This window comes from Nymphalis io, chromosome 2 (assembly GCF_905147045.1).
Source record: "Nymphalis io chromosome 2, ilAglIoxx1.1, whole genome shotgun sequence".
Taxonomy (NCBI): Eukaryota; Metazoa; Arthropoda; class Insecta; order Lepidoptera; family Nymphalidae; genus Nymphalis; species Nymphalis io.
Genome location: NC_065889.1, coordinates 8,427,019 through 8,439,723, shown reverse-complemented (window position 1 = coordinate 8,439,723; position 12,705 = coordinate 8,427,019). Strand labels below are relative to the sequence as shown.

The following is a 12,705-nucleotide window of genomic DNA, read 5'->3' as shown; positions in this document are numbered from 1 at the left end:
TGGTGGTAGGGCTTTTTGCAAGCTCGTCTGGGTAAGTACCACCCACTCATCAGATATTCTACCGCAAAACAGCAGTACTTGATATTGTTGTGTTCCGGTTTGAAGGGTGAGTGAACTAGTGTAATTCAGGCACAAGGGACATAACACCTTAGTTCCGAGGTTGGTGGCGCATTGGTGATGTAAGCGATGGTTAAATTTTTTTACAATGCTAATGTCTATATGCCTTGGTGACCACTTACCATCAGACCCATATGCTCGTTCGCCTACCTATACTATAAAAAAAGATGTCGAATATTTGGTAAATAGAGTCAACGAAATCATATCTATGAAATATAGGCAAAATTTATATAAAAGTCCGTATTAAATCCTGGATGATACCTGGTATACTACGTTGTATAAGAAATAATACGCAGAATATTGAGCACACGCCCTGACGACGTTATTCTAAAATTTACTTTTAATACCTCTCGAAACGTGTTAATACGAGGCTAGTTTTACCTTAAAAAAATATTCAATATATTAATATTTTTTGTACGCTCAGTATGCTACGATCGTAAATAACTTTCACTAAGAATGCATAATATTATCAAGTTCATAAGCTTTAAATACTTTACGGAATCAGCAAATCGAAACATCGACGATTGCACTGACTTTTTCTGCAAAATAATCACTTTTGTGATCATTATTGGTTTTAAAAAAGGTAATAATTAATAATTTTTATTATATTAATAAGGATATCGTTAAAGTATAACATTTTAATAAAATACATTTAATTTTTTAAAACACAATATAACAAAAAATCTGACTTATCAAACAATTGGATTTTAATTAAAAGTATGAGTATAAAAATATAAACAAAAAAAGTAAATTTTAACATTTTTTTTTCTTTTTACATTGCACTGAAGGCATTCATTTATTTAAATTTAAAAAAAGTACAAAAATACACTTAAAACAATTATATATTTAACAATTATAATTATATTATATATTAACTTGGTCCTCAATTTCGAGATATCGACTTTGCACTTTCGGTAATTTGTAAAATATATTTGTAAACTTGTAAAAAACACACAATATAAAACACACTGAATAAAACACCGGCCTTTATTTTTGTACGATAATTGTTTTTATAAAAATAAACTTCAATTTTCTCCTTGTAGTAGTACCACTTGTGCGCCTTTGCCGACCGCGTCTCCTTGCTTCAAGCTGGCGACGTCGGCAACAACGCCATCTCTCGGTGACCGCACCACGTACTCCATCTTCATAGCGATCACAACGAACAATGGTTGCCCCTTTACCACCTTTTAAACATTTGTAACAGGAATTATCATCTTATTACTTTTAAGAAGATTTAAAAATTAAAAACGAGTATAAAACTTAAATACAATACACTATAGTACCAGTTTAAGGGTACCTGCATTTTCATAGGCCAGGTTACAAATTTTTGGTTACAATTATTATTAAAACAATATTATCTTCATGCATTTATTCTATTGTCAGTAATTCGTCTTCGAAATTCTACTATCCGTAAGCAATACGAATCGTTTCTTGAATATAGTAACCGGTATTAAATGGTGGTTAAAATAAATGTACAATATATATGACATTTCGCCTTCATTATTTTATCATCTTTATTATTTTTTATATTTTATGTCTTTTATTTATTTAAATGACGTGAGATAATTTCGCTTGCATTCTTAGTAAGGTTGTCTGTTTCAGAGTGTAATGAGTGCGTTTTATGTATTCTATTATATAAAAGTATTTTTTAACGTACACCGAAGAATGAAATTACATATATGGAATAAAAATAATGTTAAAAACTACTTGATACTACAACTGTTTATCTCCATAGTATTCTTTAATTTTTTTAATAAAATAATAAGCAAGTTAAAAGTTCATGATATCATAATTAAAGAAGTCATTATAGAAGCAGTTGCAGCTTCGTCTGCTTGAACAATAGAATAATAGTTTTTTTATATATCCTACGGCACTTTTAATTCTGAAATATGAAGAACTTACTAGCTTAGTTAATTAGCTTATCTCTATGTTTATATGTTTTAAAGATTTTGTTTTTAAAAAAATAAAAATAAAATGTTGTATACCGGAAGAAAAGTCTCTTTCTGTCATCAGTAATTTGACATTCGAAAGAAGAAGATAAAACAATATGTACAATACAAACGCAATACGTAAATGTATAGAAGGTGTAGATAATCTTACCTTATCGCCTTTATTAACCAACACCCTCTCAAGGACACCGGGAGTCGGAGAGCAAGCACTGTCCGCTGAAGCGGTCGCATCTGCTCCGGTTAACGCTTGGTACTTAGGGCGTGGCAGATTCACTACTGTTTGACCATTCTGTAAGCAAATGTATTAATTATTATGCAATAAATTATAATATAAATACTTTTTCATTATTTTTGACACAATGTTTATTTCTGAAGAAACATATTACTCGTCTAAATATTGACCAGTAAATAATTTACAAAATATTTAAAAAAAAAAAAACATTAGCCGGTGAAAATCGTAAACTTCTATTCTCTCTGGACGTTTAATTTAAGATTAAATAAGTAGTACTATACTATGCGTTTGCAACTGCACGCAAATGCTTTCAATATACCTTAGAAATTCAAACAGAGCATTTTTTGTTATTATCAAGAACTATTAAATCATATTATGTTACTCTGGTTCATATATGACTCTAGAGATTTTTCTGAAACTTACTGCCCGTAAAATAAAGATTTTATCCCGAGATATTTTTATTCAATGAAAGATTGATAAGTGGTATATAAAAAATACACTAAATTCAAAAATACTGAAAGTTGCTGTGAAGTTAATAATTTTACGTTTTTTATTTGCCAATACAAAAAAAATGTGTCGGAATATTTAGAAAAATCTGTATTTCCTAAATAGCGCCAACTATAACTAAACTATCCAGACTATGCATATATATAAAAAAATATATTTCATAAAAATTGAAGAAAAATAACGAACATATACACAACGAAATTTAATATGTAAAGAATTGCGATGTTGAATGAAATAAATTTTAGAATCTTTTACTTTAACATAATTATTAAAAAGTGAAATTAGTCACAGACCGTTATGATACTTATTTTTAGTTGTTTTTTTTTTATGTAGGAATATAAAAAATAAAACCGTTTTTGATTACTACCTCGTCGTATACATGTACTTCGTTCTCGTGGGTCAACAAACCGACATTGCTGGTTCTGTCACCAATTTTGGAGATCAATCTGAGGCCTCGCTCAGTCGACTTTACGTACGCCTCAGCTGGTATGAATTCTCCATCGTTTACTTTCACTTGATATGTATTCGGAGCGCTTTCAAACTTCACTGTTACCTTTATGTCTGGAATTAAAAATAGCTCTGGTTAACAACAAGTTAATACTACGTTCAAGATAGGCGGTAGGTTTATTTTTTACAATGAATAGGCCAGCATTTGACCGTTGACTTGCCTGATGTTAAGCATCGACACGGTCTAAAATGTAGCACGCTTGCCTATAAGAAACCTGTTTACTCTGGATTTGAAGACAACAACATTGTACCTATCAGGAAATACGGACTCAGGCAAAGCATTCCACAGTTTCGCTGTTCGAATGATGAATGTAGATTCAAAGCGCTACGCGCTACGTAGGCGGGGAATTTCCACTTTGATCGCGTTTGCCTGGCCGTTAGTAAGAAAAAAGTAGGTGAATTTTACTCTTATAAGAAACCTCAAAACTACTAAAAAAATCTTACCACTTTCATCAAACTTTAAATGCACCGTCTTTTGTAAATTATAATTCGGTCTCCACGCATTTGGCGCCACTGAGATTCCTTTCCATGAGTCATTTGAAGATATATCGATCTGAGATTTTATTAACTAAAAAAAGTAACATTGATTAATAAATAAAAATCTTTTAAAATGACAATTTAAAAGTAAACCGAAAGAGTGAAGTACTCATTCGATTTAACGAAACAAGTCAGAACAATATGTATTAATTATTTATATTCACATGTCCCAGTGCAGCTTGTATGGCTCGTTCGTCGGCTAATTGCGAGTCGGTCGGCGGGAACAGTTCCGCTTCGTGTTGTGGAATGAACGCGGTGTGCACGTCGCCCGCCACGAACGCGCTCGCGCCGCTCAGGCGGAGGAGGAAGTTCACGTTCGTCTCTAAGCCGGCTACCTAGTAATAAAAGGATTCATGTATCACCGTCCTATCACATATTGTACCCCCAAACAACAATATTTAGTATTGTTCTGTTGCGGTTAGAAGTGAGATTTCAAGCACAGGAGACAAAGTCTTAGCTCTCAAGTTCGGTGAAGCATTGGCGATGAAAGGAATGGTTAATATTTCTTACGGCGTCAGTGATAGACATTGGGCGGTGGTGACCATATATATATATATTTATATATATTGACCATATATATATATTTAGATATATTCATTTTCAATAATCTTATTAAATATAATAAACAAATAATGTAAGGAATTGGGAGAAGTATGGGTTAAATGAATGACAGAGATAAACTTGTGTAATTTAGTATATACAGTGTAAAAAAAATCCTGTCCGACCCAAGTGGTTATTAGGTATCGTAAGTCGGTTCTATGTATGTAATCATTTTTAAAATATTAAGTAAAAAAATTACCCCGAATAAATTTTAAATTTAATTTAATTAAATGACGAAAACCACATAGTAACACAGACGCGCGCAACAGCGCTCACTAGGTACTTACCTATCGAGTAGCGAGGACACAAGGTCATGACTTCAGTTGATCAGCTGTTGTTAACGTTTGGTTACAAAAGAAACTAAAATTTATGCAGCTCTGAAAATGAGCTTTTTCGTGTGTCCGAGTTATGATCGTACCAAATCATTCGATAATGACGCCAATGCGATGGATGTGGCAAAAATGTTGTTCCATGTTTACCACTAATAGCGACAGAGGTTTGCACTGTCGCACATAGTTGGCAAGGATACGTTGTAGCACATTTGTGCTCCATTTCATTTGGTCAAAAGTCACTCCTATCAGACACATTAACGTATTGAAATACTCCTGATTACAATACGAAATATCACGGTACACACACAGAGCCACAGCAATGAAACGACTACTCGTATGTAGTTTACGCGCTAAGCCGAGTGACTTCACGTGACGCGTAACCGACGCCCCCGCTTTCCACCGCGTCTTTTAAGAAGCCGATGTGGCTTAACAAAGAGAAATTAGTGCGAACGAAAAGAAATAAAATATTGCAAGTTCGTGTTCACACTTGTTAAGTGTGTTTTTATTTTAATTTAATTTTTCTTTCTCTCTTTTATCTTATAACCTGTTAATGTTATCGTTCATGTTTTAGTAACTCGTGAAAACTTGATTGTGTTATGAAAAAAAGTATTACTTATAAGTATAAAATTACTGTATGTTTACTTGAAAAAGTTAATAAGCAAAGAAAATAAATAAACTGTGCGTTAGTATGCAAGTGGCTCAGACCGCTTACTGTGAGCTAGGTGATAAGTGACGTTTTATTTTAGTCGGCAGACAATATGCCGCACCGGGCACGGTCGACGTTGACCAGTGGTGCCACGGCCTTACACGTGCTAGCGGCTTTTCAAAGGCAATCAAAGAAACCGCCTAACAACTCTGGTGATGTGACATTTCAAAAAATTGGCGATGTTGGTTGAATTGGTGCACAAAAAATGTATATTTTAAATTACAATAACATTTTTATATTATTGAATATTTGGTTTTAATATTATTTTTCGTAATGTCAATAACATACCTATATGCCCCTTTCGGGTCGGACAGGGTGTTTTTTACACGTTGTATAAATAATTCACAGAAATCTATATACGAATAATCTGTTAAATGATTTTTAAACATTTTTTTTTTCCGAGTAATCTTCAAAACTGGTAAAAATTTCAAATGTAAATAATTAGACTATTATATTTCTTATGATTTCCGATCACTATAAAATATCTATTGAATAACAAACATTTTGGTATAATATTGTAAAATCTCTCATATAAGTTACTTATAGCTGTTAAAATCTTTGTTATACTTGGTCAAGTATTACATAAGATAATAGTATAATAATTTTAACTTACTTGATACTCGGAAAGTTTTCGTCTGGTTTTAAGAAGAGCTTCGTCACGATCTCTGCCCCATACAACTAGTTTAGCGATCATTGGATCGTAGTGAACCGACACTTCCTGTCCCTCTCTCACTCCAGTTTCTACCTAAAATTATAACACGTATTGTATTATATGAACATATTATTCAACAATGATTGAAAGACTTTTCTCAAGGATGAATAGTCAACTGCGCAGAAGATATCGTGTGTGTGTGCGTTTGTGTGTATGCAAATACAAGTGTGCTGTTATCATCCAATGGAACAGTAATTCGATATGACCGGACCGGTAAGATCAGATTAAGAAGCTGGGTAGTATTTGAATTACTTGTAATTAAAAACTTATTTGAAATACAAATACGTTAGTATTACAATAGTATTTTAAATACTTCACAAAAATTATTTAGTATTTCAAACACATGACTTTTTAATTTGTATTTTAAATTAAGCAAATCATATATATTGCCCATCCTGCATAAGCAACGGCGTTATATGCCTTACTAGGTGGTAGGGCTTTGTGAAAGCTCGGTAAGGTTGGTACCTCCCACTCATCATATATTTTATATCCAAACAGCAATATTTAGTTTTGCTGTGTTATGGTCTGAAGGGTGAGTGAGCCAGTGCAACTACACATGCAAAGTACAAAACATCTTAGTTCCCAAGGTTAGGGAATAGTTAGGATTTAAGACAGCGCCAATACCTTTGGGCGATGGTGATCACTAACCAAATAATATTACACCAAATAATCTTAATTATTTGTGAGGTACTTAAAAGCAGTGCGTAACGATATATTTACAAGTAGCATAGAATACTTACTCGTACGTTTTCCTCTGGTATAGGTTGGGTAAGCCTGTGTAAAGTTCCAGCACGAGGCAGGAACCCTGCCCGTGGTTCTTCCGCGTATATCCTGCACTCTACAGCGTGGCCCCGACGGACTATGTCTTCTTGTGTCACTGGGAGAGGTTCACCAGCTGCCACACGCAATTGCCATTCTACTAAGTCTGTACCTGAAAGTGTATATAACCATATTAAAATTAAAACATAATAGCTATGCGATTTCATTTGCGAAGATGTGATCTTTTTTTTTTTTACCAAAACGATTACGCAAGGGACGCTTCGATTACAAAAGACACTGTCAAATTGGTAAGTTTTTAATATTCATTTAAACCGTTAACATTAATTAATAATATCAATAAACAGCAAAAAAAAACCTTGATTAACAAGGCGTATTATTCGATAAAGGATTATATAGATGATAGAAAATCGTGGAGGTTAGCATTAGTTGATTTCGGAAGTTTCGGCTAAATATAAATTAATTGTAGTAATTACCTATTTAATTTAACTGTCAGACATAAGTAATTAGGTTTATTAATTACTGAATTTTTTGCCGGCTCTTCTCGGCAGAATCTACATTCTGGTATTCAATTTAAATTAAATCTTGTTGAAGCGATTCAAAAGTGATCGAAACCAAGTCACTACTCGAATAATAGTATAATTTGGTTAACGCTTTTATGCAGGATGTTGCCAGAACGCCTTCTCCTATATATCGACTTATACATTTGTTATACAGAAAACAAGACCTTATTACCTGTAATCATTTCCGTAATAGGGTGTTCTACTTGCAATCGCGTATTCATTTCCATGAAATGAAAGTCATGCGTTACTCGGTGGAGAATGAATTCAACGGTGCCAGCGCCGACATAACCGACTGCTTTAGCCGCTCGCACGGCCGCCTCGCCGAGAGCTTTTCGAGTTTCTTCGGAAATACTGGGCTGGAAGATTACGATATTTTATTTCCTTATCCATTGTAATGTAGAAGTTTTTTTTTAAATTCAGAATTTTGGGCAATCGTGTGATAAATGACGAAGTACTGAGTTTATTGATATGATGATATTATAGACCTTTTCGGTTGAAACTAAACTCCAAGTTGAAAATAAGGATTTGCGTAAAATCCCTTAGTGAGCATCTATGTCGCGAAAGCAATAACTATGCTAAATTTCAACTCAATCAAACCTATAGTTTCGGAAATCTCGTGATGATTTAGCCACTAATATTTCACTCATATATAAATAGATTTAAAAAAAATTATTGGCTCTGAAGGTAGGTCATCATAGTTTACATGACAATTTTAACGCGCACATTGTATGAGATTTGCGTCTTTATTTGTTTACCTCAATGCTTAGCACATAGTTACGGAATTACAATAACAAACGTAACATAAATTCATATTGTTTACGAATAATGGACGTCACGCGGTCAGGTGTTGTGACGCCTTATGTCATTACGCCTTAGCATTCTGACGCAAATCGTGTAGACCAGAATTGCTAATATTATTTTATTAATACAATTTTAAAAAAAAATGTAGGGTTTTAATTAAACTGACAAAGGGGTGTTCCTTTGGTTTTTGTTTATAGTTAATTCACGTCATCTTAATCTGCGTGCATAATTTCGTCACAAACATTCTTGGTGCGTTTTGTGGTCACGTGATATTTTGTTTATATTTATTATTTCATCGTGAGGAAACCTGCGTGTCTAATTTCATTAAAATTATGTTACATGTGTATTCTACCAACCAGCGTGGTGGAATAAGCTCCAAACCTTCTCCTCAAAAGGGAGAGGAGGCCTTACCCCAGCCGTGGGACTATAACAATCTGTTACTGTACTGTATTATTTCATAATTGTATATAATTTTAAAAATACGATCGAATTCCAATATTATTTATTATTGCGTTGATATAAAAAATATTTTTTTATACTTCCCAATTGACATCTTTAGAATGAAACAAAAATAACGTAATTCCCATTATAGTAGTGTTTGGAATGGTAAATAAAATAAGCACTACATTTGTTTACTCTTCATTTTTCTCTTATGATTTTAAAGTTAATAATTTAAGAATAAGAAAAATTGTAAATCAACATACCGCTGGTGCTTCTTCAATGATTTTCTGGTGCCGTCTCTGTACCGAGCAATCTCTTTCATATAAATGAACTGCATTGCCGTGCATATCAGCAAACACCTGTACGTTTCAAATATAATACATATATAACTTAACACTCATCTAAAAATATACTAAATCTTCTTTTAAGAAATTATTTTCTACTAAAAACTACTTTACATTCAGGTGTGTTATTATTCATAATATGTGTTAAAAGCCAGGCTACATGAAAGAGATCCTCATTCCCTTCTTAACTTTGAAAACCCACAAAATATTCCGAAATTATGAAAACAATTATTTTATAACAATATATTTACTTAAAATACATAAAATATAATTTGACTAACAATAAATATAACAACTATATTTTATATGTATAAAAATAATATTCAATAGGTTTCACAATTATCTTTCGACTTATTACATTTATTTAATATTGTCACAAGTTTTTACATAGACATTTCTCTAACCGTTTTTTTATGACAGTTTTTTGATTAGATTTGTTTTAATTTATTTTATATTGTGTACTTTATAATATATTATAAAATACCAATAATGGGTGTAAGTAAGCATTCCATCTTTATCCTAGTAATAATATAATAACAATAATGTACTCCAGACCGATTTCGGCCATGGAGGCCAATCTCAAGAGAGATTAGCCAACTACAAAGGAGATATTATAGTGCACAAGTGTGTGCGCAAACACAGGTGCACTGTCTATTCCCTGACTCTCATAATCCGATGGGTCGGCAATCCGACACGACTGGAAAGAATTCAGGCGCAGGACCAACGGCTTTACGTGCTTTCCGAGGCATCAGAGTGAAATCACTTCCAACTTCCAGACTCCGGGCTGCTACTGAGAATTTTCTGACAGAAAAACCCAATAACTTTTTATTGGCCCAAACTGGGAATTGAACCCAGGACCTCAGGGTCTGCGGCCTTACATCAAGCCACTAGACCAATGAGGCAGGCATCCTAGTAATCCTAGTAATATAGATTTGCAATAGATGTTAGGAATATGTATAGATCACCTGTACTTCTACATGTCTGGGATCAGTGATATATTGTTCTAAAAGCATATTATCATCTCCGAAAGATTTAAGAGATTCTCTCTTTGCAGACTCCAGTTGCGGTAAGAATTCAGATTCAGTCATAGCAATTCTCATACCCTGCAAATATAATTTCAAAATTGTTTAATTCTCTGTCTAAATTAAATTTTTAAAACAAATAATAGTCCTAAAAGCTATAATTATATGGGTGCTAGACGAAAATTAACATTAAGAATTTTATTATTTACAGTAAAAGAAGTTATCTTGTATAGTTCTTTCCAAATGATATTGTAAACCAAAGTACATTGAAGAAATGATAAATTAATTTTAAATATATAAATAATAATTATAAACAAGAAACTTGATTAACATTTATAGGACTTGATTATTAAATTATTTTTATACCTTTCCGCCACCACCTCTAACGGCTTTAATCATCAATGGAAATCCAATTTTTTTAGCTTCAGTTTGTAATTTTTCAATGCTTTGGTCTTCTCCATGGTAACCTTTTACTATGGGTACACCTGCACTAGACATTATTGCTTTTGATGTGCTACAATTTAAAATAAACTTGTTACCAAAGAGTTCTTTTATTAATTTTAGTAATGTATGTATTTTTTAACTTTAATAAAATAGGCAGACTGGTAAATGGGCCACAAGATGGTAAGTGGTTAGTACCTCTAATAGAGACTGGCACCATAAGAAATATTGACTATCCTATGACTTACATTGCTAATGCTTCACTAACCTTGGAAACTAAGATGTTATGTCTCTTGTGCCTGGAGCTACTGGCTCACTCACATTTCAAACAGGAAAACAAGATTAAATGTTGCTGTTTGGTAGAATATGCAATACCGTAACAGCCTGTGAATGTCCCACTGCTGGGCTAAAGGCCTCCGCACCTCTTTTTGAGGAGAAGGTTTGGAGCTTATTCCACCACGCTGCTCCAATGCGGGTTGGTGGAATACACATGTGGCAGAATTTCAGTGAAATTAGACACATGCAGTTTTCCTCACGATGTTTTCCTTCACCGTCAAGCACGAGATGAATTATAATCACAAATTAACCACATGAAAATTCAGTGGTGCTTGCCCGGGTTTGAACCCACGATCATCGGTTAAGATTCACGCGTTCTTACCACTAGGCCATCTAAAAGGATTACAAACGGTTGCTTTTAATTATCACAACTCAGTGTAACATTTTACGAATAGGTTAATAAATAATAATTTCAATTAATCGATTACTCAATAACTAAATTATGGAATGTCATACAAAAACGTATCAAGGGCTGGACCGGCGCAGTACCGTCGGCCTACGAGTGTACAAACGAAACATAAAAGTCCGTTCACTTCGCACATTTCTCAATCTATTTCCACTTGAAGGGTATCAAGAGGACGGGGAATATGCAATGAGTGGGTGGAACCTAACCAAATGGGCTAGCACAAAGCTCAAAGCCCTACCACCAACTACATTTTCTTCTTATATTTTGACTAAAATTATGATATATACCTTTTAATACCCATATCTCTTATTGCTGAAGGTGGAGGACCAATAAAGATGACATTTTCATTTGCACACTTTTGGCAAAACTCAACATTTTCTGATAGAAACCCATACCCAGGATGAATGGCTTGACTCTTAGATTTTTTGGCTACTTCTAAAATCTTTGTTGCATTTAAATAACTTTGAGAGGATGGAGCAGGCCCAATATGATATGCTTCATCTGCCTGAAATTTTGTATTGAATAGGAAGTAAAAAACAATAAAGTAAATTATTAAGAAGAATAAATCATAAAATATACCATTTCAACATGCATTGCATGTTTATCAGCATCTGAGTATACTGCAACTGTTCTTATTCCTAATTTCTTAGCAGTTCTCATAACCCTACATGCTATTTCACCTCTGTTGGCTATCAATACTTTATCAATGTGCCTCAATTGTATTTCTGATTTGAGCTGTTTCGCATGGTTAAACCTTACACTATACTGAAGATTTAAAGATGAGCTGTTAAGGAAAAAATTTACAATTTATAAATGTTATCTAAGTTAAAGTTTAAACAAATTAATAAAATACAACTTACCAAATTCTATTTAATTTATTTAAATATGACATTTTGTCTAATTAGAAATTAAAATAATCAGAATTAACGTTATCGTTAGGTGGGAAGGAAGATAAGAGTTTTTAGTTGCCGAGCCTCTACACTGTTGTAATGCAGCGAATTATTTCGGTAAAGCTGTATATGTGTATAGTCTGTGCGTACAATTACTACGTTATCGTCATACATGGTAATAATCGTATTCCTTATCATATAATGAATTCAAGAATAACATGTGGTAATGATAATGAACGAATTTGCTGAATTGTTTGTGTTTTGTTAAGCTTAAATTTTAAATCAGTGTCAAATTGTCAATGTCATACCATGTATTTGTATGTCGTCATCTTATACTTTTTTTGGGTAATTTTTTTTCTGTTAGAATAGGCAAATGAATTGCAATATACAGTGCCGGCGTTTATTTTTATCAAATATCAAATTGTTAATTCTGCTGTTAGTGTGTGGCATGTATTTGTAACGGTTCCTGCCATGCTATGTGGTAT

General features: G+C 33.1%; 1 protein-coding gene across 1 annotated transcript; it reads right to left on the bottom strand.

Annotated features, from left to right (window-relative positions):
• Positions 1-1,103: 1,103 nt before the first annotated feature.
• On the bottom strand, positions 1,104-12,494 carry LOC126778573 (methylcrotonoyl-CoA carboxylase subunit alpha, mitochondrial). Its single transcript, XM_050502251.1, has 14 exons — positions 12,191-12,494; positions 11,910-12,114; positions 11,618-11,835; positions 10,514-10,661; positions 10,091-10,228; positions 9,045-9,140; positions 7,712-7,895; positions 6,940-7,130; positions 6,101-6,232; positions 4,014-4,184; positions 3,757-3,880; positions 3,173-3,366; positions 2,218-2,355; positions 1,104-1,301 (listed from the first exon to the last, which is right to left on the bottom strand). The coding sequence occupies exons 1-14, from the start codon at positions 12,220-12,222 to the stop codon at positions 1,143-1,145; spliced, it is 2,130 nt and encodes a 709-aa protein (XP_050358208.1). The 5' UTR covers positions 12,223-12,494; the 3' UTR covers positions 1,104-1,142.
• Positions 12,495-12,705: the final 211 nt, after the last annotated feature.

Coding starts and splice junctions, on each gene's coding strand:
- LOC126778573 (XM_050502251.1), bottom strand. CDS start 12,222: ATGTCATATTTAAATAAATTAAATAGAATTTG. Junction 11,836..11,909: donor ATGCAATGCATGTTGAAATG/GTATATTTTATG, acceptor ACAAAATTTCAG/GCAGATGAAGCATATCATAT. Junction 7,896..9,044: donor TCATTGAAGAAGCACCAGCG/GTATGTTGATTT, acceptor GTAATCTTCCAG/CCCAGTATTTCCGAAGAAAC.